The following is a 26116-nucleotide window of genomic DNA, read 5'->3' as shown; positions in this document are numbered from 1 at the left end:
GATGTGAGAATGATTGAAGATCTAATTGGGAAATAACCTCATGCATAATTGTTTGATTATGCGAGCATGTTAATTACTGTTTCATTCTAAGAGCTAAAAATGTTGCTGAGTATGTCTAATTACATACCTGGAAAGAAAATTTTTGGTGGCTTTGCTTGGTGTGGGATCTTTATTTTGTGAAATTTTGGGAACTGGTGAATGACGCTGTGCCTTTAATGGCTCTGCAAAGAACTTTTGGACCAAAAGATGAGGTTATTCTACTGCTAAGTTCTGAAATAGAGAAATGGTCTCTGTTCTTGGTGCACTTGTCTGAGCTTGTAACTGAGCATGAGGAGAATCTTCATAGATTCAAAATCAAATCCAACCACTGAACCTGACACTGCCTTTTTTTACTACTAAAACATATCCCCAGATGCCACATCCACGTGCTTTTTGAACACTTCCAAGTCTTGTGATTCCACCACCATGATGCTGCAATATGTCTAAATCCTGTGTTCAAAATAAGTATTGTATAAAAATAACAATACCATAAAATCTTAGAGACCACTTGGAAAGGAAAAGATTTTAAACCCCTTCTCAGAATTCACTTGCATGTGAGTGCTGTTGGAAGAGCTGCTTTAGTGTCCTAGTGTAATAGATGGTCATTTAATTAATAGATGTTAAGAACTCCCTGTTTTGATTACTGTTTTGCATGCTGTAGACAATCCAGTCCATTAACAATATTACTGGGAACTCCATTAACAATATCACTGTGAAATACAGTATTTGTATGCTGATAACTGGAGGCATTTCTGCTTGAAGTCTAATTTCAATCATCCTCTTTGCACTTGCTGGATTCTTTGTGTGGAAAGAGTCTGTCCTTGAAATTTGATGTAGAAAAAAATAAATGTTTAATTTTCACACAGGATTTGTAATATAAAAAAGGTAATCTATAACAAATGCTTTAATAATTCATAATAGCCAAGAGGTGCTCATATTTTTTATTGATTTTAAAGGCAGCTTCTAACAAACTTGAGGGAAGGTGGTCTTTCAGAGACTAAGTCATTTCCAGATACTCAAGCTGTGGGGGAAGGCCAAGAATCCAGTTGATTGCAAAGTCATTTTCTGTAAAATTTCAGCAGTGACTTTTCTCTTGACAGTATATTTCCATTCTGTAAATACTAAACTGGCAGCTGTATTGCAACTGCAGTCAGATTTAGTGGAAAGGAGGGTAAGGTCATACAGAATGGGAATCTTTTCTGTTTCTCTTTTAAAAGTAGTACCTCTGTTGAGAGTCAAAATGTGTATCAGATTTCACCAAAAACAGAAGAGAAAGAAAACCCAAGCCAGCTCTCTCTGAAGCCTCACTGCTGTTTCGAGTCATGATTTCTTCATTTGTTGCAGGAGAGAATTTCGACCAGAGTCCCCTAAGAAGAACCTTCAAGTCCAAAGTTTTGGCCCATTATCCTCAGAACATAGAGTGGAACCCCTTTGACCAGGATGCTGTCAACATGGTAGGTAGAGAGAAACTCTCTTCTCAAGTTGTTACCTGACAGTGTCAGCTCTTGCGATGTTCCTGGGTTGTTTACAGCCAGCCCTTGTGATGCTCTTGTGATCTTGTGGTTGTGGTGCTTCTGCTGGGACTAAGAGCGCTCTCTGGGCATGCTGCATGAAAAGCTGTAGAGGAAGAGGTACTGTGAAAACACAGAATACTTCCAGGCACAACAGAAGTAAAGTGCTGCATTTCCCTGTTTCCCTCGTTAGAAGTCTAAGTGTGTTGCATGATGAAACCCATCCCAGGGACTGGGTGAGAAGGGGTGTGGTCACCTAGGTAGGAAAGAGGCAAACCAAGGAATTTTTAAGATTCTGATGTCCATGTGAGGTTTTTCAGTACACAACACCTCGCTTCTGCAGACAAGGGAAAGAGGAATCTTTATGCAGAAGCTGTAACTTACCTAAACCACAGCTTTTCCTGGGTCATCACTTCTAATGGCACCTCTGCACCAATACATCTCCTGTACATCTCTTTTCGCTCAGTTACATTTGATGTGAGCATCTGTGTGGCTGAGTCCCATGGACTGGGAAGGGAGGAAAAAACAATTCTTGGAGTGGGGGCAGTGACAACTGAAAGACTGGTGATTGACTGGAATTTTTCTGATGAGCTGGTAATTAAAGGATGATTCCAAAATCACCCAAGTACTTGTTGAGAGCATAACTTGACAAAGACAACAGATTATTGGTATTTGAGCTTCCCAGAACAAAAAATGCCATTTGTTTCTTAATTTAAAAGTAATCAATTGTTGTAACAGTAACATTGCACAATATTCTGCTTCTGGCTGTTTTCAAAAACTAGTCTAACTCAATATTGGAAAATTAGGGAGGAACTTCCCCCAATCTAGGTTAGAGGAGCTTTGCATTTGAGGAAGTCAGGACAGCACATCACCTGCTTCAAAAGAGAGCTGACCTCATTGTATTGTGCAAGTGGGAAGTCAGGAGAATCTCCTGGTGCTCACCCAGCAGATAGAGAGGGGAGAAATACATAAAACCCACATTAAGTTGGCTTTTACAAATGCAGAAATGCATTTGGAGCTTCCTTGCAGTCATGAAGATGTAGAAATTTAGAGTTCATCTCCATTTCCAACAAGTTTTATTTTTAGCATCGTGCCAGATATTTAACATGAAAGTGCAGAAGTTGGAAGTAGCAGTGACACAGAGAGCTGATACTGTGGCACTGCACTTGCCTAGAAAGGCAGAGATGAGCCCAGTCACCCCCTCTGCCTGCTGACAGCTGGGGATTTCTGTCTTCTGCTTCCAAATGTGCACTTCTGGAGTTGGGGTGGTACTTGGGCTGGTCTGCATCACTTTGCTTATACAGAAGGCATGAAAGACTCCTAGCAATGCTTTGTCAGCAGTTCAGATGGTAATAGCTCAACTGCCAAGGCTGTTTGTGCCTTTTAGTTCTGCCTTTGCATTGGGGTGTTCCAGTATGGAGTGATGAGGGGTGTGCAGCAGGAATAAAGCAGCTGGAATTGCTGTGTTATTTGTCTCTCACGTTACAGTGGAGAATGTCTAATATTCATGAAGTGTGATCACAGTATCGGACAAAAATGGAATGCTAAAACCAGCAAGAGACCTATTAAAATAATTGAACTGAGCTGCATTGAACACATCTTTCATTTGCAATGTGTCTTGGAGAAAAAAAAAAGCATTTACTAACAGCAGCAGTATTTTATGATCTTTTAAATGATCTTTTGGAAAACTTCTTTATTGTTTTGATCTGAAACATTATTTAAAGTAATATCCACCTCCACAGAATCCCTTGAGGCAATTATTGGCCTTTCTGATCTTGCCTTGCTGCATTAATTCTGCCTATGTGTTTGCTTTATGTGAGCTTCCAGAAGCAATTTTCCTCAGAGAAGAAAATGCATAAATCCTTGAAGGTTAACTTGTGAGAACTCTGGCTTTGCTGGATGCCTAAGGAATTTCAATTGCCTTCTGGAACCATCCTGTTGCTTTAAAAATAGCCCCCTGAAGTCCCAAGCAATCAAGCTGCCAAAGAGTCATGTTTTCTGTCTGTTTCAAAGTATGTGTCAGAGTTCTCTTTAATAGGGAATTGTGTCTTTCCTCCTGCTGTTTTTTGTCATTATCCCTGCCTAACCCCACGTACTGTCTTCTATGGCCGTTCTGCAAGTAAGTTCTGTACCAAAATGAAGCTCTGAGTGGAGAGATACAGAAATTTTTAGAATATGAGGTTCCTATTTTAGCCCTCTGATTCATCATGGTATATAAATCTTTGCCTGTATTTCTGAAGCTCAGGGGAGCATTATCTGTTTAATGTCTCATGTACTGAAATAAAAGAATCAAAGGTTCCTTAGTGGAATTTGAAGAAGCAGGCTTTAACACAAACAAAAGCATCTTTCTCTCCACCCCCTCGCCCACGTTGCAGTTTGGGTATGGAGCTTGCTGCCACGGCATGTTGTGAACATGAGAAATACATAGAGGCTTAAAAAGTGAAATGAGAGATCTAGTGGAGAAGAGGTGAACCAGGGCTAGTGTGCAGTGCTCCAGAGGGGATCTTTGGTTCAGAAATGCCTGAAAATGATGATGGCTGGGAGAAGAAGGAGGGAGGGATTATGGGGTGTGTGTGTTCTGCCTCTGTGCTTGGGGAAGGGCTATCTCCTTCCCAGGACTTCCAGAGATTGGTTGTGGATTAGGTGACACCTTTTTATCTATCCTGGTGCAGCTTCCTTTTGTTTTTACAAACCATCTTGGTTATAAGCCTTATTGCAAATATGGTGTAATTCCATGGTTTTCTGCTGATGGATAAGTTTAAATATAAACAGTAAAGTGCTTGGAAAACCAAAATCCTATCCTTTGATCAGTAATCTTGGAGAGTTTTCAGTGTTTGTACAAAGATGCAATGCAGGTGACTGACTGTGTTCTCAGCTTTAGTGGGCCAGAGTCATGCCAGCAGACTAAAATTTCACCCCCCCGCCTTAGCACATCCCAAGCTGCTCTCCAACACTCTCCTGTGGCATGTGTGACACAGATGAGATGGGAAGTGATTGATGTCCGAGGCCCCAAGATGAAAGTTTTTGTGCATTAATGGCAAATTCAAAGCTTTCTGTATTGCTGGAAAATGATTACAGGCTCTTCCTTTTGATCTTAGCTTCTTAAGTGTCTCCTGGTCATTCCTCCTGCCTTGGTTCTTTCCATCTTCTTGTTTTCCCTTCTGCTTTTTCCTCTGTCCTCTTGTAGGTCTGACAACAACAGGAGTCTCTGGGCCAAGGTTTGCAGCCAGGGTCTTGAAAAGTCAATATTCTGCATGTGTCAAGTTGTGGCTGAAACTTAATAGACAGGCACCCCTTTGTGTGTTCACCCAGTATATAAAGGACAAGGGAACAATAAAGGCTTGGAGAAAATTTATTTAAGCAGCTTTCTGAAACTGTCTCAGCTGATCTGAATTTCCCTGATGCCTATCTGTGTCTGATTGTAATAGTATATCTAATTTGCCTGTCCAGGTATTTTTCTGTCAAGTGAAAAAAAATTAATCTCTGATAGCATTGAGATTTAAGCCTATGATTTCAGCCTGGTTGGCTTTGATAAGGCTTAGAGACACCATTGAAAGCCCACATTCTAGAAATAAATTTTTATTAAGCAAGCTTGCCAAAAATGACGTTAAGAGAGATATTTATTGTGGAGATTAAATTTAAATAAAGTGTGAAACAAGGATTTTTTACTACTTCTTTACTGGAGAAGCCTTAACCATGGCACTGCTGTTAATGCCTCAATAAAATCTATAAAGCTCTTGAATAAAAATGTGGCTGCTCTTCAGAAATAGTTCAAGCTGCAGTTTCATGGTTTGTGTCAGCAAAGGCCATCAATTGAATTAAATTCTTCTGCCAACTCCAGGCTACTTATTTCCCTACACATTACCTTTTGAGCAATACTTAAGAGCTGTCCTAGATAATTTAGGGGCCTGATAGCCTGATAGTTATGGAGTCTGGACCACTTGCCTAATTCCCAGCTTTACAGGCTGTTGAATGGTCTCTGCAAGGTGCACTGCTAAGTTCAGGTTAGCAGTGCCTGAAAATATATAATTATATTTCTCCTGGCCTCTTCCAGCATCAGAGGAGTTTACTCCTGGTCAAGGCATTAGGGGATGCACTCAGCTGTGTCTAGGTTCTCATACTGTGGTAAAATTGGCTTCTACTGTTGCATTTTTTGAAAAGGAACACTTTGAAGGTTTTCCTTCTCTTCTTTCCTTTTATTTCTTCAGGTGGTACAAATAAAACTGTAGTTCTTCGTTTATAAACATACTTATTTAAGCTTGAACATGAGTGATTTCCTGCTGGTGTGCAAGTTTCAAACAGGTTTTGCTGGATGTTTGTTACTTTGTATTAGATGGTTGATAGCATTCCCAAAGAATGTCCGGAAAAATGCCTGGATTTATCACTAGGTCCATGCTTTGGAGAAACACCCAGTGTAGTAGAATCACTGCAAGAGATTTTGCTGAGTGGTAAATCAAAAATGAGGCTTTCATAGATTTTGGTTGTTTGTTTCCCTCTGTGCCCCTCCTTTTTTCCAGTCTAAGCTATTTGGTAGCACTTAGAGAAGAAAGTAAATGTAATAGCTGCCAGCCAGTTGGGGTTTGGTTTGTTTGTTGTTTTTTTCCCCCAGAAAATTAGAGAAGATCAAAGAATTCCAAGAAGTCTATGTAATTTAAATTCAGTGGTATAAGATGCTTCCTTGGCTTTCTGATTTTAGAGTACTGTGGGCATTATATATGCAAATGAGAGCAAAACTGGATATTTTTATATGATGCTTAAGTAAATGTCACAAAGACTCTTCAGGAGTGAAAACAGTTTCAGCAAGTAATGAAAATGAGCCATAATGACTTAATAGATGGACTATTTTGGAGGGTGCTTTCCTTTCTTCAGTCATATCTCCCTCTGAAGTAGCGTCAGTTTTAGGTTGTTTGTTCTTGGATACCTTTTTTATGTCTAAAGGGAAATGGCTTCTTGTGATGCAGCCGATAAAAACAATGTGCCTGTACAGCAAAGACAGCAAAACAAAATTGTGTCTTAGGTAACTCTGTCTGTTTCTTTTCTCCTTTCTTAGCTGTGTATGCCCAAGGGGCTGTCTTTCAGGACGCAGGCGGACAACAGAGACCCGCAGCTGCACTCGTTCATCATCACCAGGGAGGATGGCTCCCGCACGTATGGCTTTGTGCTCACCTTCTACGAGGAGGTCACGAGCAAGCAGATCTGCACAGCCATGCAGACGCTGTACCAGATGCACAATGCAGAGCAGTACAGCAGTGTCTGTGCCTCCTCCTCCTGCAGCATGGACTCCCTGGCCAGCAGCATCGACGAGGGCGACGCCACGTCCCTCGCCAAGCTCCAGCGCTACAACTCCTACGACATCAGCAGGGACACGCTCTACGTCTCCAAGTGCATCTGCCTCATCACCCCTCTGCCCTTCATGCAAGCCTGCAAGAAGTTCCTGATCCAGCTCTACAAGGCAGTGACCTCCCAGCAGCCACCACCTCTGCCCCTGGAGAGCTACATCCACAACATCCTCTACGAGGTGCCCCTGCCACCCCCGGGGAGGTCGCTCAAGTTTTACGGGGTTTATGAGCCCATCATTTGCCAGAGACCTGGGCCCAATGAGCTGCCACTCTCTGACTACCCTCTGAGGGAGGTCTTTGAGCTGCTGGGCCTGGAGAACCTGGTCCAGGTCTTCACTTGTGTTCTTCTGGAGATGCAGATCCTCCTGTACTCACAAGGTGGGCACTCATCCAGCAATGTCTGTTTCCAGCGGGCAGTTCCTGGGCAGCTGCAGCCACAGGAGCTCATAGAATTTCATGTTATACAGAGCTAAGGTTGATTTTTTTGAAATGTGAGAATGCATAAAAAAACAAGAGAAATGAGTGTGTCCTAATGAGAGCACTAAATAATTGTTTCCTCCAGGCAGTCTAGGTGCTGCTTGTTTAATTATGCATTGTATTTATCACTTGTGGCAGCTAGCAATAGAATACATTTGATTATTATCCTCACATTGCCCTTGATCATGCAAGACAGCATGAAATTAATCCTATCTTCTTCAAAAATACCCACAGAAAGTAATACATCTTGCAGAAGACGCTCTTGCTCCTACTTTGATTTTCAAATTTCAGCAGTGTATGGAAGTCTGGTGTAATTTCCTGCCCCCCTTATGATGGATATGTTCTTGTTAAAACACTGAGAGTGTTTTAGAGGCTAAAGATTTAATGGTGGGTTGAAAGTGAGTGGAGCTAAAGGTCATTCCTATTTAGGGAACCCCTGCTTGGGGTATTTGGGAATGCTGCTGACAACGATTCTTTTTGAGACATGAAGATTGCAGTTGGCCAAACATTGGCAGAAGTTGCTTACACAGACCCTGTCCGTGTTTCATGTTGAAGTGTGCCAGCAAGCTTTGGAAAATCTGCTTTTGAAAACCTTTTTCTTATGGTTGTGTCTTTCTGTAATAATGCAATGCTCTGCTGCAGGTTTGGGGAATCCTGACTTAGTACTGGGCTTGCTTTGGGATTTTACACCCTTGTTACTGTATCCTCTAGGATGTTGGTCCAGCCCTGGTGGTATGCCAACAGGTCAAGTTTAAGTTTTCCTGCTGACTTTCAAAGGGATGTTTCAGACTTTTTGGGTGTTCCTCTAAGTCTCACTGGAAGCCTGTCTGTGTAATTCAGGTTCCTAAATGGCATCTGTGATTCTGACCCTAAATTAGGAAAATGTGCATCAGGGAAAAATTTTTGGGAGTGGGGGGAGTGGTTTCATCAGAGGAGAATAAAAAACCTAAAGCCAGGAGGTACCCATGCCTTTCAGTGAAAAGAGGAAAAGATGCTGAATACCTAGGCTTTTCGAGAGAAGTGGTTCAAGCAACAGCCAGCTTGAAATTGGAGCAGGGAGAGAGGATGGGAAATCATCTAAAATGAGTATGGATAATGAACCTTCAGGCTCCAGAAGGGGTCGCTTGGGTTTGTCACGTAAAAGGAAAGGTCAGGAAGTGTGTAATGGTAGTGCTAATAACTAAATGACTGAGAATGTGGGAAAATGTTCAGGGAGGTGGAAAAAGGGTAGTTCTTCTGCAAATGACTGAATTCAAAGGATTGATAGTTCTTTGCAGAGCTCTTCTCCACATGGACTCCAGGGGTTTGCTTTCAAGAACTGAAAAATGAAAGGTTTTATCTTCTCTCAGTTTGAAGTGTGAGCAGAAATCCTGCTGTTAGTTTTGATTAGGCTGCTTTTCCCCTCCCTCCTGCTTGTGTGTGTGTGTGTGTGCACTTAGCCCCTTTCTTCCTCGGTTTGAATCGTGCTGCCTTTGCCACTTTGCCCTGGGGTTTGGTATTAAACAGCAGCACCACTGAAATGCCTCTCACTGCTCATCAGTCCCACCCTGCTTATGGACTCACTGAGAACTGAGAATTTTTTTTTTTCTGTTTTCTTTCACACAGAAAGATAGCATTAGGAAAAATATGCTTGTCAGGTTACAGGTTAATTTTAGTAATATTTTGTGCATGTGGAGAGCAACCTGTATATACAGACGGATATACAAAATATCTACTAAATAATTTTGACTCAGCCATCATGTCCACCAGAAGTTAGATAAATGTTATTTTTCCAATTACTGGTTATAATTTAAGGGTTTACTTGGTTTGTTTGGTTTCATTGTGTGGGGTTTTTTTTAAAGAAAAGTGAGAATAGAGAAGTAATCCATTCCATCCTTCAAATTTCAGAATTTTTTCCTCCCCCTCTCTTCCCTTCTATTTGTGAATCTAGGGATGTCCTTGACATGACTTTTACTTGCCTGTCTAACATAGAAACAATTTGATGGTGCATGGGGGAAAGTATATAGCTGTATTAGGGAAATTCTGTGATTATGTAAATAGCAGCGTAATGCTGGCTCCCAGAGGTGAGGGATGTGGATTGGAGGGCAAGTGCAAAGCCTTAATTTTGGCATACCCTGATAGCTGAGTGCTTGACTAATTGTGCACTGAGGCTTCTTTTAAATGTCAGTCTTGCAATTCCTGAAAAAGAAAACAGCAGCTATTTTCCAATTTGAGATATAACCAGCCTAGAAAGTGCTGAAATCTGCTGTCTTCAGCTTTGAGATCCAGCAGGGAGGAACAGTTTTTAGCTCCGAAGTTCTTTCAAGGCAAAAGATGAAAAGGCTTTGGCTGACATATCTCTTGTTCCAAAATAACAAATGGGGGAGAGATTTTGCAAGTTTGCCCATCTTTTCCTTCCTGCTTTAAAGAGGGTGGACTCATTGGACTGTTTCCAGAGGCCTGGCCTTGCAGCAGCCTCCCCAAACTCAACAAGAGATTAGGAGAAGATCCTCTGGTTGCAAATTCAAGCAAGACAGCATTACTTACACAAAAACACAATTCACTGGCATAATCCTGGAATACTTAAGAAATCGGAGCTGGACCAAAACCTGCTTCAGTTCACTAACCTATTTCAGTGAGAGCTGCTGTTAACATGTATGGGAAATGTAAGCTGACTTTTTTGTGGTTCTCCTACACCTGTTGGAAGGAAGCTTTTAATTTAAGCTTGTCAAAAATTTAATTCTTCTTCTATAGAAGGCTTCTTTTGGGAAGTGTGGTGAAAATATAAATTATTGCACAACCCGATCATACAAGAAGCTTAGCTGGTAATAATAGCAGTGAAAGGCTGGCAGGAAGGTTGCACAGAGACTGTACTGACTTTTCTGGAGTGGTTTTCCTCAAGGGAACAAGGAGTTGAGGATGAAAACGTTTATTTTTAACCCTGTAGCTGGGGCATAATATTTCCAGCAGCCAGAACAAAGGCATCTAAGTCAATGAAGAGGTGAGGGTGTTGGATGACTTTACCCAGCTTACCCTGGATGTGTTCCCAGCATGATACGAGCATGTCTGGCACAGCTCTGCCTTGGGGACAGGACCAATGAGTGGCTGTTTGTACCATGGCTGCTGCAGTCATCTTTGGCTATGCAGTTGCACTGCTGGTGGTGTCTCAGGGGTGGCTGGTACCCCATCACTTGGGAAAATGCAGGGAATGTAGTGCATTGTAACTTCACTTTACAGCTGTGGTGGTCAAGCAGAGGGCGGAAGAGAGGCTGGCAGCAAAGAATGATGAGCTCATTTTTTAAGCTGCTTTGTTCCTATATATTTTGGAGTGCATAGCTGGGTAACTGGCAGAGACCTGTGCTTGTACCTCAGTGGCAAGACTGGTAAGGTCAGCCCTTACTGTTCCTGGGGACTGTGTGGTCTTCCAGAAAATTAATCACAATCAGTGCTGGTGGGAAGTGCCAACTTTGGTCAGCAAAGGTGATACGGAAACCTGTACCTGAAATCACTTTCACTGTACATTAATTCCTGCAGCTTCAGGTTACATCCTTCCTGCATACAGAGAATATTTTTAATAATAAATAGGGCAACTTTCCAACATTTGGGCTTTGAAAACTAAGGGGAGGGATTAGATATGTTTCCCCTGCAATTCTTCAGGGTGCAATCTCTGCAGTGCTCTTGTAAGTGCCCTTTATTCAGAGCACAGCTCTCCCATGCAACTGTGCAAATGCAAGGGCTTGTTTATGTCCACTCTTCAATAGCTGCTACATTTCCAAAGGATAAGTTAACAAAACACCGCTGGTGTGAGATTCCTGCTGGAGAGAGATGAATTAAACTGTGAGCTCTGTGGAAACCTCAGCAATCCATTTTGTATGTCTGCCTGTCGAGGGATTTAAGTGTGAGAGGGAACGTATGCAGGAGGCACAGATAAAGTTCTTAGAGCTTAGGCTGTTTCTACTCATTATAATTTTGAGTGTTTTCCAAATTGTTTTTTCAAGGGCTTGAGTAATTGCTCCTCCACGATTGAAATATTCTTTGCATTATTTTTTTTTCATCTTAGAAATTATAATACAAATGACTATGCATATATAAAGTCATTGCCTAGAAAGTGGTGTGTCTGAAAGATCTTTCTTATGAAGTCTGTTTTGGGGTAGATTTTTAAAAACTAATGCATGCATAATATGTTTGCCTTTTAAAGCATTTGTACACCAAATAGTTACATAGAAAACCTTTGCTCTTCTACTCGTTATTTAAATAGTTACCCTCCACACTAATATTCATCTACATCACTGGGAAGTTATTGCAGAGAACAAATGATATGGAGACAAAATCTGTGTGTGCTGTGGAAGACACCTGGGTTTAGGGCCTCAGTAGAACTACACTCAGAGGCTGCAGTGCATGTTTCCCTGGAAAAAAGACAAGTAATTGGGTAGAAAAATCAGAGAATGACATACAGTCTTCTTCTTTAAGTTAGGTGAAGTGACAAAATTGATTTTTAATTAGAAATTGCTCAATTTTGTTAGCCAAAGACAGTATGACCTGAAAAGTGAAGGTTTTAAAGCATCTGGAAAAAAAGAGGAGGAGCTGGTTCAGGTCTGTGCCACAGCCTCACTCCTGTTTGTGTTCACAGTGAGCTGTAAAGGGAGATAGGGCCACTGCTTTTAACACTCTGCATACACACACCATGACCTCTCCACCTTTTTTTTTTTTTTTTTTTTTTTTTAATTTGGATCTCATTTTTTTTCCATGATGAAACATCTTTATCTTTTCAGAGTGAGGGGAGAAAAAAGTTAAATTAGGCTTTTACACTGCAGTTGTGGCAAATGCCAGGTAAATAACCTGGCAGTCTAAAGTGGTCTTGAGCAAAGTTGTGTACCCTGCTGGGCTCTTGTGTTCTTCCCATCATCTTCTGCTGCCTGGGGAGCCTGTTCTGCCCCAGCAGCCACAGGAGAGCAAGGGGCTCCCTTGTGTCTTCAGGAGCACCTTTATGTGTCCTGCTGGTGCCTTGTCAGCCTTGTCACAGACTTTTGCCCTCTTCTCAGAGACTTAACTGTGCTGGTAATGGGAACTAATAATAAATTAATGTATGCTGAACTGCTGATGGCAGGCTGGGACATGGTTAAATTATATAAATGGAAATGTGTTGAAGCAGAAGCTTTTTATATGACACGTTGGCCAACAAGGAAAACAGGTAAGAATTGGCCTCGGTGAATATTGGCCTTTGGATGTTTCTCTTGGGGCAGAGCTGACCCCCAGTTTGAGAGACTAATTCTTCAGGCAATTAGCTGCAGGCTTGTCTTGACCCTTCTGTTCAAGAAAATATGTATTTTCATATTTGCATAAATTGCCACTCTGCTTTTATCACATACCCGAGTGCTGCGTCACTCACTGGTGAATGTGCCCTTCCTGCGGGGGTGGAAGGGCACTGAGGGGTCATTTCCTTGGGACAGTCTGCTGGTTACAGCCCCATGTCATGGCACCTGCCCAGGCTCCCTGAATGCAGCACTGCTGCAAGGTGATTTCTGTAGTGAATAAACATTTCCTGCACCATTTTTGTGTGTTTTGTCTGAACATCCCTTGAAAGTCACCGGGACTGGCTTGTCAGCTGCCAGCACGCAAACCAGATGAAAGGTGGAAGCTTCCAGGGCACTTTGATGTCTGAAGCACTTCTGTGTGCTGCTTCTGTGGAGCTGTTGAGATCTGATTTTAAAACCTTTGCTTTCAAAAACAATTTTTGTCTCCAATGTGGATTTCTGATTTCATGTTTCATCTGCAGTGTGCTATATATAAACATTACAGATCTGAAGGTACCCAGACCCAAAACAGGTCTTGTTATGAGCTGTTCTTGACTCATACTCAGAGCTCAAAGCAAAATAGATTTATTTTCCAGTTTTTCCAATATGCCTGTCTCATCTAAATCATATTTTGTTACCAAAAATAAAGAAAAGGCAATTAAATAACAATTGCTTATAATACTTGGACTGAAGAGGTAGCATGTAGAAAAACTATTGGTCACAAGAATGTTTTAAAGCCTGTTCAAGTGTTTCCCTCTAAAGAATCAGCTTCTATTCATTCAGGTTCATTGATGTTGTTTTTTTTTCTCTGTTGTTGTTTTGGTTTATTTTGTTTAAAGACAATTGTTTTGTGCATATTGATAAGGTACTCTTTGAGAATACCATCTGATTATCATCTTCCGGGATGCATTTTTAAATATTTGGCTTTTCAAAGCTGCATTTATACTTCATGTGAGTTCTAAAAGCAGTAGAGGAAAGGAAGTGGTGTCCAGGTAACTAATCTTTTTGAATGCTTTCAAGTGCTTTCCAATTACATGTAAAGTGAGACTTCAAAAGGAAAATAAAGAAGCACGGTCTATTTTTAAAGCCTTGGACTGGATTTAGCGGTTCCAGGCTGTGACTCCAGCTCTGTGGTAGCCTTTCTGCCCTACCTTTGGTGGGTTACTGGAACAGAGACCTGGAAAATGGCCAAATTGTGCTTTCAGCGGGAAGGCTGGGGGTGTTGAAAGTGGAATAACTCTACACTGTTCCCAGCAGGAATGCTGTTACTGGGGAGAATGAGCGTGTGTGCACATGCCTTATACACAGAATTCCTGGGACTGGGAATTTGCTGAGAAGGTCCCAGGTGAAATTCTCTTCAGTTTGATTATGATCAAAGATTTGGATCTATTTTTCCTGAATGTGGTCTTAGCTGTTTGGGGCAGGGATAACACTGATGTCTTTCTGCCTTCTCAAAGGATCTTGGTTTTGCTCTGCTGAGGCATGGGAAGGATTTTGAGATATCAGACTCTTTTGTGGCAGGAAAAGTAATTTTCATGTTGAGCTTTGTGAACTGCTTAACATCTCAGTGCTTCTTTTCCCAGTATGTATAATGAAAAGAAGATTTTGTTTTGTTTTGTTTCAATCACTACCTGTGTTTAAACTTCAAGGTCTTTGGCATAGATATTTCTTACTGATTATTGTCTTGTTATTGTGTTACGGAGAATCAACATCAAGACAAAAAATTGTCAAATTTTGAACTCTTTCAGAAGAACATTTGTAGGGAATTGATGTTCAAGTGCTGGAACCGTTTCAATCTCCTGCAGAAGACAGTGATTGGTAATTCTACAGGACTGTCTCAGGGTGTGCATTTTAAGCACTGTATCTTGTGAGCCATGTGAATGTTACCAGGCTGGGCACACTGTGGCTGGCCATGGTGCTCCTGCAGTGGAGCAGGTCCCTGCAGCCACTGCATGTCCTGCACGGGGAGTTGAGATGCTTGGCCGAGAAACCCCGGCAGATGGTGCCAGAAAAGAGGGGTGGATCCAGAGTCTTTGAGCTTTGCTCTGGTGCCTTCTCCTTCCCTTAGTGAACAGGTTGTGTCAGAGACATCCATCTAGGCTCTTAGGAGGCCGTGGTTGCAGTAAGGAGCCCCAGGGACCACTTTGCCCCTGGGGTTATCTTCCCTGAGTGGTTTCTTTTGGAAAGAGTTCTGTGAACAAATTAGAGATGGAGCTTTGAACCGTGAAGAGTCATAGAATAATTTTGGTTGAAAAAGACCTTGAAGATCAGCTCCAGCTGTAAACCTACCACTGCCAAACCCACCACTAAGTCATGTCTCTAATTGCCATATTTACATGTCTTTTAGATGCCTCCAGGGATGGTGACTCAACCCCTACCCTGGACAGCCTGTTGCAATGCTCAGCAACCCTTTCAGTATCCAGTCTAAACCTCCCCAGGCACATTTCCTCAATCTTCTGTTTCCAGGTTGTCCTCAGTAACCATGTAGGCTTCTCTCAAATTGTAGGTACAAGAATTTCTCGATCAAAAATTATTTCAGGCTTTATGCGAGAGGTGGCTAACCTTGTACAGAGCATAGCAAGTACACACAGTACATAAACCTCAAAAGTACATAAAAAGTAACTACAGTTTCTGACTTCTTTGAACAGATAACAAAAAAAAATATTTACAGATTTTTTGAATGTTATTTTTCTGGAGGAAACTGGAACTTCCCCCTTTTCAGTCAAAACTGCTGGGTACATAAATATATTTTATTTATTAATCACTGACAAGCATGGCTAGATGGTAACAACCTAATAATTTAGTCATCACTAGTTTTTTGTTGGTTTTTTTTTTTTTAACAGCATTTTTATAGTAAATTAGTTACAAAATTTACAAAATTACAAAATGTTAGTGGCCATGTTAAATATTATCAGTCGCACCAGAGAAAAGGCAGCATGCACTTCCAGAGTTGAATGCCCTTATACAAAAAGATCTTTGCAACTTTTCTGCCAAGACCTGTTTCTTCATGTGGCTGCGCAGATCAGAACAGACTTTGAAGGTGTTTCACTCTATTTGATTTTTTTTTTTTTTTAGTCTTTAAAGCTTTCAGAGTTATGAAATGTTGAGACTCCCAAGATTCACCAGTAAGTATTATGACTCGAGTTTGTGTAAGTTCTCCTTAACAAGGCAAGGAATGCACACATATCATTATAGAGCATTGCATGGGCAGGGATTCATAAGCCACTGATCTGCAGCTGGGAGTGTTTTGGAGGTGTAACCTTGAGACTGACTTGTATGCATGAAAATAATTTTGAAGACTGACTGAATAGCTATTAGTAAGACAAGATGAAAAATGTTTTTGCCCTGCCAGCTGACCTTCTGCAGATTGTGTCTGGTTTTCTACAGAGAGGTGCTAGCAAGGAGAATGGGTTATGCAATTTGTTGTTGTGATTTGCATATTTATTCAAGAACATCTTCCCAGTGACCTCCTAATAGCTGAGCAGTGTCAGATGGCAGCGCTTTTACTGTTGTTGGTGTCTGCCAAGGTCTCAGGCTGGGATGTTGAGGAAATAAAGGTCAAGCTGGGCTCCTCTCCAGGCAAAAGCAATGGGGCTGCAGGAAAAAGCCTTCTCACCTGACTGGGAACCAGAGTGTTCATACATGCATCTTCCATTTCCTGGAGTGGGGCAGAGAGGATTAGGAGAGATGGGCAACAACCCAAGTGTTACCCAGGATCTGGGTGTGGCCTCTGTGTGAGAGAAAATCTTCTGGTTGCTCAAGCCAGAGCTTGTGAGACTCACCTGGCACAGATGAGGCTTGGGTTTGGACACAGCCATGGAGCTTACAAACCCAGGGATCTTTACCTGGTTCCAGATGGATTGTCTGCAATTTGAGATTTGCTGTAAAGATGACCATCTCTTTAAGACTGCTATGTGATTTATTTCCTGTTTTTAAAAATTTGTTCTCAATTTATCCACGCATTTATATTAATAAATAGCTTGTGTTATTGCATTATGCCAGCTGAATATTTGATAAATAATTTGTTCTTACCCAAATTCTGAAGCATCCAGCTCAGCTGAACCAAAATAACTTTTAACTGAAAAAATAATACACAGTGTCCTATTAAAATCAAATTAACTAGTGGGTGAAATACAAATTTGGGAAAGTAATGTAATATAAATATACTAGCTACACAAAATATATTTGAGAACTAAATTTATATTAGGCTTCTGTTTAGATTTAACTTAAAAACACTGCTTTTATATACTTAGGGACTGTAAACTTCTGCTGGTATGTGGCCAAGATGAGTCAGCTGGCAAGGACACTCAGCTTTAGAAAGAGTAGCAAGTGGAGCAGAAGCAGGCAGGCAGGAGCAAGCAAGAAACCTCAATGTTTCCTTGAAGTTCACTTCTTTCTCCTCTTCTTCCCATGTAAAAACACAGGCTTATTATGGAATTAGAGTATTATTATCCTGTACTAGAGACAGAACTTTTGGTATCTTTTTAATAAATTAATGACAGAATGGATCTAGATAAGGTACGAATATCTATGCTCAAAAGCTTCTTTATGGGAAGAAAGAATGAGTGTTAATGGATTAAATAATATTGAAGGTTTTTAAGTACTGCATTTTTTCCAAACAACATCTTATCATACAAGCACGGTTACTGTCTTGTTTTCTCACTGATGTCCTTGCCAAACAGATCTCAAAAGCAGAACACAGGGAGATAATTCAATTTGTATCTTTCTCTCTCCCATGTCTAGATTATCAGCGCCTGATGACGGTGGCAGAGGGAATCACAACACTGCTGTTCCCGTTTCAGTGGCAGCATGTGTATGTCCCCATCCTTCCTGCGTCTCTCCTGCATTTTCTGGATGCTCCTGTTCCCTACCTGATGGGGCTGCAGTCTAAGGAGGGAACCGACCGCTCCAAGCTGGAGCTGCCTCAGGAGGTCAGTGTCCACCTTTGGGGTTGCTGTCCTGAAATGCCTTATACTGTGTGATTTACTGCTGGAAAATAGTGCCTGGTGTTAGGAGGCTTCTCTGGCTCTGTGGAAAGTGTGGAGTGAGATAGCAGGGAAGTCTCCATAGCCCTTCTTTGTCCATTTCTTAATTTAGTACCACTCACTGTTTTGATTTCCAAAAGTTTCTCTTTCTGCTGTTTGTTGTGACAAAGCTTGTTGGCTTTCCCTACATCACACACTTCACCAGGTTCTGTTACCCCATCAGCGTCGCAGTCCTACTGATGATAGGGGGCTAAAGAGCATTTCATTTGGGGGGGATCTTGATGGATCTGGATCTCAGGTGCAGTTGCTAGATGGTGTAAACATGTCCTTGTTCTCCTGCTGCTGAGGAGCGTGCCTTGTCCTGCCAGCCCCATCCCATCCGTGGCTGAGCCCATGTGTTCCATCACTGGGCCAGGTTTGCATTAATACTGTGCCTATGAAACACTTAGAGAGGAAAAAAAAAAGAAAGGAGGAGTCATCCTCCTTTTAACCTCAGGGTTAAATCTTTGGTGGTGGTGGTGGAGAGTGAAATGGAGATTTTTCCCCTCAAAATTTGCTGAAGGTGATTAAAAATGCTTCACGTTTTAACCTGGCCATATGGCAAAATCTTTGGGATATGGCTCACCTGTCTGCATTCCAGATGGTGACTGGAACCAGAGCATGCCATGTGCTTTTAAACTTAGGTTTCTTCTTAAAATTAGTGTGAACCCCAAGAGTATCTGCTCATACAGCAGGAACATCTCCTGACAGTGGCTCTCCTGGGGAGCAGAGTCCTTAAGGCTTCCAAGTACCTGGTCGGACTGAGAAGACAGATGGGAGCAGCAGCAGAGGAGAATATGCAGGAGTGGAAGGTTTTGTGTGGAAGTGGAGGGACAAACAGGGCAGGGTAATACAATTTTTGATGAAGGTCTATTTTACATATTGCATGAAGGTGACTGGGTCAGCCTTAGTGGCATGGAACTGCAAATCAAGTTTTACCTCATGGATACAGTGACTGAAGCACATGAAATCTCTACTGGTGTGGAAGCAAAGCTGCTATCTAGCTATGTTCCTCAGTAAAACTGTGTTTTTATTACATAATTACCACGATTTTTAAAATTATTAGTCACATGCTTTTGGTTAGCAGATTAAGCTGTCATTTTCCATAAATTAAAATCTTAATGTGACAGTATTTAATATTGCACTATCATTGGAATAACAAATATCACCAGGGAGGGAAGAGTAAGAGTGGGGTGGAATCTGCCCCCTCCATGATATTTAACAAATGAGTGAAAAATACCAGCATTTATGAATACTAAATGTCCAGTAATTGTGGTAGAGGGAGAGAAAGAAGACATTGAACAGGGAAGATCTTGAATCTCAAATTCTCTAGACAATAAAAAATAAAAAATCCCTCAGCATGCGAGCAGTGATGAAGCGCTGTTCACATCAGCATTCTTTTATTGTTCAAGCTAGGGGCTAGCTTTTCAAGCTCTTGCTCTAAATATAAACCATTTGTTTGTTAGAGATAAAAATTCTAACAACTGGCCATCATGCTGTCTTAAGGTTACTAATCTCCCTGCATTAACTTTAATCATCAGATGTTTCTGAAGAGAGAAGTGAGACCAATTCCCCAAGGGTTTTCTGAATCCAAATCTCATTTTTCAAATTTTGTAAATGATATGCAGAGCTGAAATTAAAAAGTCTTTGAAATGAAATATTGATAGATAGGAAGGCAGTCCCTGAGCTGAAGAACTGTACTGACGCATACCCCAACTGTGTAATAGCTGCACAGTTAAATAAAGCAAATCATTTTGTATGAAAAAATGCTTTTCTCTGTACAGACTAAATTTAATACAAAAAAAGCTGAAGGGACACTTCTGCTTTACCAGGTGAATCCTAATAAACTTTAAAGTATCTATGTGAAAGGTGATTAATGTTAATAAACATGTCCCTGAAATAGCCAATATATTATGAACATCTTTGCTGTGGAATGTATTGTCCTGCTGAAATTAACCTTTTCAAAAATGAAGGAAAATAAATCATTTATCGTCACATAATCTGAAGGTTAGTCTGGGGTGTTTGGTAAGAGGTAAAGAGCACTAAAAGTGCCTGGGAGAAGGCGGAGGAGCTGTGCTAATGGCCAAGTCAGGGTAACAAAGACCTGCTGCTGCCCTATGGGTTTTCTGCATCTCCTGTACTGCAGTTTTATGCCAGGATAAAAAGCATCAGAGCTCAGCACCTTGGGAATCTGACCTGGTTTAAGATTTTACTCAGTGCACTCAGACAGTGAATTTCAGATGTAAGCTGCTGTTCAGAAGATCAATTACTGTTTTTCATTCTGCTATTATTCCTGAGGGTGCATTTGCAATGTAATTAATTTTTATGTGGGGTTCTTCTATCCATTGACACTTTCCTAGTAAAAGTATCTGCTCTGCTAGATTAATGTCTTCACTTAGCTTTAATCTTATGGGCTGAGATCCATCTCCACTCATAGCAAAGCTAAGAGCACTCTCTTTAAATCTCAGGCAGAGGAACTGCCAATATTAAAACCCTCCATGGAAACAGGGGGTCAGGGAGTGGGGAAATAAGACTTGGCCTTGACTGGACAAAGCTGTACTCAGACATAATCCCAAAGGATTTCCATGGGACCCTCTTTTGTAGTTTTGCTTGAAGCAGCATCATCTTTCTCATTTCTGAATGTCTCATTTCTTGGTAGCACAGTTGCAGAGGGTTCTTGCAGTTGGATCCTGGTAAAATAAACATGCCTGTGAGATGCAGTAATTCACACAAAGGGTGTTTACGTGGGCTGAGAAGTGGTGCTGCGCTTCCTGCTTGGTGTGTCCTTGGCTGCTCTCAGAGGGCATATGAAATCTTTGTCCTGGGAAGTTTGGGGTCTGCATGTCCTGGGTTAACAGGAGATGGCCAGGAGCCTTTATTTGTCATCCAGTTGACCCTCAGCTTTACTGGAGTCTGAAATGTCACGGGCTAGACAGCATTGCTAAAGTGTCCTGCATACGTGTGCACTTACCCTTCTCTCTGGAAGCACCCTGGGAGAAAAGGCTGCATCACAGAGGAACCACTTCAGTGCTGAGCATCCATTTTGAAACTGTTGTTTGTATTTCAGGCAAACTTGTGCTTTGTCGACATCGATAACCACTTCATCGAACTGCCAGAGGAATTCCCGCAGTTCCCCAACAAGCTGGAGTTTATCCAGGAAATCTCCGAGGTTCTCCTGCAGTTCGGGATCCCTCCAGAAGGCAACCTGCATTGCAGTGACAGCGCCACCAAGCTCAAGAACTTGGTTCTTAGTGACCTGGTGAACGACAAGAAGAATGGGAACATCCCCAGCAATGCCCTCAACATGTACGAGCTGCTGAAAGGCAACGAGACGATCGCCCGCCTGCAGGCCCTGGCCAAGAGAACGGGCGTGACCATGGAGAAGATGACCATCACCGCCCCCCTCACAGAGGAGAAGGATGGGAAGCTGTCATGTGAGGAGCTGGAGCTGAGGGACTACAAACTGAACGTGCAGCTACGCGAGGTTTTTGCCAACCGCTTCACGCAGATGTTCGCAGACTATGAGGCTTTCGTCATCCAGGCTGCCCCCGACATGGAGTCGTGGCTGACAAACAGGGAACAAATGCAAAACTTTGACAAAGTAAAGATAGCCATGTATTCATGTCTCCATCTAAAAGGGGGAGGGAGGATAGCTGTATTTGTATATATAGCCTAGGTACTCTTTAATCTGCCGTTCCTCATCTGCCTCACTGAGAGATTTGTCCATTTCCATTACACAAGGCCAGATCTCCTGCCAGAGTAAATTGGAGCACATCCACTGAGCTGTTCAGAGCCATCCTGGCTTGTACAAACCAAGCTGGCAGGCTTCTGCTTTGCTCATGGGGCTGCTCCTGTGGCCTTGGTGGAAGGGTAGCAATTCAAAGTGACTTCTTTTTCTGTCTTGCTTTCTTCCTTTGAGAGGAGAGGTGCACACTTGAGACAAAAAACAAATCTAGTCTTCCATATTCCCTAATGTTACAGTAGAGGTTTTTTGTAATGGGTAATGTTCTGAAGAAGGTTATCACTTAAAGAGTATTGTCATGACTCCATTGTAGTGTATGCACAAGAGGGAAAAGGAATCCCTTGAGGCTGGAAATGGGGATATGAAGAGATGGGAGGATAGCAGAAGGAACAGGAAATGTTGGGAAGCTTACACAGCTGCTGAGTGGCCCTGTGAAGAGGACAGTGTTCTTAGCCATTATCTCTTAGATATAAGTCCTTCTCTAAGGAAAGGGTTAAAAGGATGAACAGTGAGGAACAGACTAAATACTGATCTGAGTAAGTTTTTTATTTAAAAAAATTGCTGCAATGCCTTTTCTTGGTTTGTTTGTTTTCAGGCATCAAGCAGTGCAGCATTCAAAAGGATGGGGCTGTTTAGGCCATCTCTGCTAGTGCTTCTGCAATAAAATGGGCTGTTAATTTTCGGGTTTTCAAAGCTCAGTGAGAGACTTAGACACACAGTCAGTTCTAATTGGAAATTTGTGATTAACTGCCCTGTGTAACATCGCAGAAGAGCATCAGCTGAGGAGCACTGTACCACTCTTGATATGTGTGACACCTTAATAAGTGATATGGTCCCAGGCAACGATGCCCAGACCAGAGGTCCCAAGGGGGCACATGTGATGGTCTGCCATGCCTTTCACAGGGTTCATTCCTGGGGGTGATAGCTGCTAGCTTGCTTTGAAAAAGCAGGCAGAACGAGCACTACTTCAGTAACTCCATATTCCCTCTGTTGCAGCTATCACAAAACATCCCTGACTGCTTAATTCTTACAGTTGTGAACCAAACCCCTTTGCAGATGGATTCACAGCTCTCTGAGAGGTGTTTTTATGGTGGGGGAAGCCTTGTCCAAGCCTTCCTGCTGGCTGCTGGATCAGTTCTGTGCCGAAGGATGGCTGGGCACATCAGTTCTAGGTGGGACCATGGCACTAATGAGCTGTTCTGTATTTCAGGCTTCCTTCCTTTCGGACCAACCCGAGCCTTACCTCCCATTCCTTTCACACTTCATCGAAACACAGATGTTTGCAACCTTCATAGACAATAAGATAATGTCCCAATGGGAAGAGAAGGACCCTTTTCTACGAGTTTTTGACTCCCGAATTGAGAAAATAAGGCTATACAATGTCAGGGCCCCTGCACTGCGGACATCCAACTACCAGAAATGCAGCACTTTGAAAGAAGCAGGTATGTTCAGATGGGCTGGTAAAATATTCAAAAGTACAATGTCAGCCACCAAGAAATAGAGGTCCTCAGTCATCTGAACGTTGCAGTTGATGAGGAAGTCCTAGAGCTACCTGAGGAGGACTCAGCAGTGTCTTGTCTCATCTAAGCAAAAACTTGAGCGTGCTGTTAAACACCAGAAATGTCAGGAGCCTTTACCTTCCCTTTTAGCTCTCCAAGGCTGGTGCCTTTAATAAAATCAAGCCAAACCCAAATGGAACTGGCTCACAGTTTCTCATTTCAGGCAGCTCTTGTTCCATTGCCAGGAGAGCTTTCCTTCACCCTGGTGGTGGGACCAGTGCCAGCCACACTGAGGAGTCGAGCCCCAGTGTCTGCTCCACTGGCCTTGTCTCCCCCTTCCCATAAAAAGAAATTGTTTTGCCTTGCACCATTTGGTTAGAGCAGCAGGGGACGTAATCCTGTGTGGCATATTTAGTACCTCCAGCAATAGATGTTCAGTGTTAATGAACAATACGCTGCACTGAAGGCTTGGAATTTTTTTCCATTACTGTCACAGGATGCCTTTTCAAATTATACTTGAATTTCTTACTTAATGCTTGTGCAAGTATTTATTTAATTTCTAGGTAATACAGGGAAATTATACTCCTAAATGTGTTGGAACACGTATTAGTAAGCTAGGGCAAACACATTTCTCATGGTTGTTGTTTTTTTTTTTTAACTCCCTCATTGTTTTACTTATTATAAACATGTCAGAAATAGAAATCTGTGTCTGTTTTTTTCTGTCTAAACCCAATTCTAATTTGCAGGTCAGCTGTCTATTCAGCGTCTAGTTTTGGCAGATATTGTGGCACCAGAACCTCATTTTCTGTCCTGTGAAAAGCAGCAGACTGATAGTAATATGAATTTTCCTTCATATTTACTATTCACAGTATATGTGACCCCAGCACTGATCCAGCACCTGTTTGTTTAACTGTTTTCAGAACCCTTCAAATCCTCTGACCCCACACTACCCACTCCTTTTCTCCAAAATGAAACCATACAAAGTGATATTTTTTTTTTAAGAGGGGAAAAAAAATACTTGCTGAGTTTCTAATGATAATGTATGTAAATCTTGTGACAGCTTCTTTCCCATCACAGTTTTATAAAATAGGAAATTAGTTCTGCATTGTTCTTAACAAATGGAAAACAGTTTTAGCTTCCACATTTTGCATCTGTATTCACTAGCTGTGATAGGCTGAAGGAGCAGGCCTGCCTGTTAATAGATGGGCTAGAAGGAGTTGAATATTAAAGTTGCTAATTAAACGCTGAATTCGCCCATACACCTCACACATACGAGTTAAGAGGGTGACAGGTTTTATTTTCATTCTGCTCAAGGTTTGAGATTGAAACCCTCAAGTCCTTGAGGCAAAGGTTTGAACTGCTCTGGTCTCAGTGCAGCTGAGATTCCCAGGGAGCCCTCTCTCATCTTACCATAGCTTTCCCTGTTTCCAAGGGTCTGCTCATCCTATTGATGCTGTTCATGTCTTGCTGCAGTTAGCTATGCTTTTTTGAAGGCCTGTCATCCAGTGAAGGCAGATCGAGTTTCAGGAGGAGGATCACTATAGTCCCAGATAATTGCAAAACTCAGGTGTCCCCCTCCATGTATCTACTCAGGGAAAGTGTCTGGAGCTAAGCAAGGTGCCCATTCCTACAGGGGTTGCAGCTGGCCTTGGATGTCTGTGTTAACACACATTCCTGAGAAAGCCTTAAAATCAAAGAAGGAATTTCAGGGAAAGCTTGCACTGCTCTTGCCAATTCCTAATGGAACTTGTAGGCTCCTGTAAATACCTGCTTGCTTAACAGCTAACTTGCTTGCACCAGTGCTCATTGTGTTGGGTAAAGAAACTAAAAGCAAAATTAAAAAAACCTCCAGCACAAGTGTCTCCTCACCTCTGTGAGTGGCAGATTTCTGTGTCTGAGGTCACTATTTAACTTTCTAGTGGGTTTTCAGGGGTCTGAGCATGACGGCCGCTGTTGCGGCAGCGCGTGCCCTCGGGTGCGCCGTGACACAGTTGTTCACCTGTGACTGTCACCTGCAGCCCAGTCCATCGAGCAGCGGCTGATGAAGATTGACCACACGGCCATCCACCCTCACCTGCTCGATATGAAGATTGGCCAAGGGAAATACGAGCAAGGATTTTTCCCAAAGCTGCAGTCGGATGTCTTGGCAACAGGACCCACCAATAACAAGTAAGGGCAGTTTTTATTTTCTGGATTTAAAAGCAGGTTTCTCATACAAACGATTCACATCATTGGAGAGAAGTCCTAACTTTAGATGGCATGTTCCCAGTCTAATGAACCCAATTTCCCAATGGAAACACAAATGTTTCCATTTCTGGTTTGAATGGGCTGCGACTTTTGAAAATATCCCCATAGTTTGGGTTATGTCAGGAAGCGTTAGCTCCGTTTTGGGGAAGATTCCTCACTGCTGTTTTCTGTTGAGTGCTAACTACTCTGTCTTCTTATGCATAGTTTTTGCTTTGTAATTGGTCTCATGAGTTTCAAATGAATTATTTGGCTGTTTTGCACTGAATACAGTAATTTGGGATCTCAAGTCAAAATTCAGATTCTGAAAGAAATTTTGGTGTTGAAACCTTGACACCATCATGTGGAATGAAATTAGTGTCCATTCTGGTCCTTTCTTTTCTTTAGCAGTTACTACGTGACCCGGAGATTTTTGTAGCTCTCTTTCGGTTGCCACATTGGAATACCCTGGAAGAATAACTTGGTGAGGGTGGAAAGTATGTGGTTCTGTACCTGGGTTTCTTTTTTGAGTCTTATAAGGTTCTGTGGTGCACTTTGATAAAGAGGGTAGGGGTACCTATAGCTGTGGAATTGAGCATGCCATTACATGGTTCATTTACTTAATGTGAAATGGCAGCCCGGAGCACTGATACACTTTACATCTGTGCAGTTATGATACAAAGTAAGTGCTGTGAATTCCTTTATTTTTAATCTTTTTTCCTTCAAAACCCATGAATGAGGGGTTTCTCCCTCTTCAAAAGTGAAATATTTGTGCATCGTTGATTACAAGCTCGTTAAATTATCAGCTGAAGCCCTCAGTTTCTGGAAGCCAAAATGTGGGAGCACAGGTAAATCCAAAAGCTTCAAAGACTGCAATTGTCCAAATATTAAAACTACCTCTTGTTTTAAACATGTGCATGCACACATGCTGCTCTGAGCTTCTGTGTGAGGTGCCCACTCTGTTCTATTTATACACCTTTTGTGCATAC

General features: G+C 42.0%; 1 protein-coding gene across 6 annotated transcripts in view; it reads left to right on the top strand.

The window, feature by feature from the left end:
• The window catches only part of DENND5B (DENN domain containing 5B), a 103396-nt gene that overhangs the window by 46241 nt on the left and 31039 nt on the right, over positions 1–26116 (top strand). For 5 of the 6 annotated variants that reach the window (XM_086884824.1, XM_086884821.1, XM_086884822.1 and 2 more), the window contains 6 exons: positions 1384–1493; positions 6601–7267; positions 17383–17570; positions 20731–21264; positions 22616–22847; positions 24923–25073. In XM_086884824.1, coding sequence (XP_086740950.1) covers positions 1384–1493; positions 6601–7267; positions 17383–17570; positions 20731–21264; positions 22616–22847; positions 24923–25073 — 1882 coding nt within the window. Of the gene's footprint in view, positions 1–1383; positions 1494–6600; positions 7268–17382; positions 17571–20730; positions 21265–22615; positions 22848–23650; positions 23738–24922; positions 25074–26116 lie in introns of all 6 variants that reach the window. The other variant, XM_086884825.1, reaches the window with a different exon arrangement.

The sequence above is a fragment of the Cyanistes caeruleus genome, chromosome 4, assembly GCF_971803275.1.
Source record: "Cyanistes caeruleus chromosome 4, bCyaCae1.hap1.1, whole genome shotgun sequence".
Classification (NCBI taxonomy): domain Eukaryota; kingdom Metazoa; phylum Chordata; class Aves; order Passeriformes; family Paridae; genus Cyanistes; species Cyanistes caeruleus.
The sequence above is the reverse complement of the archived record's forward strand: the minus strand, read 5'-3'. Positions and strand labels throughout refer to the sequence as shown.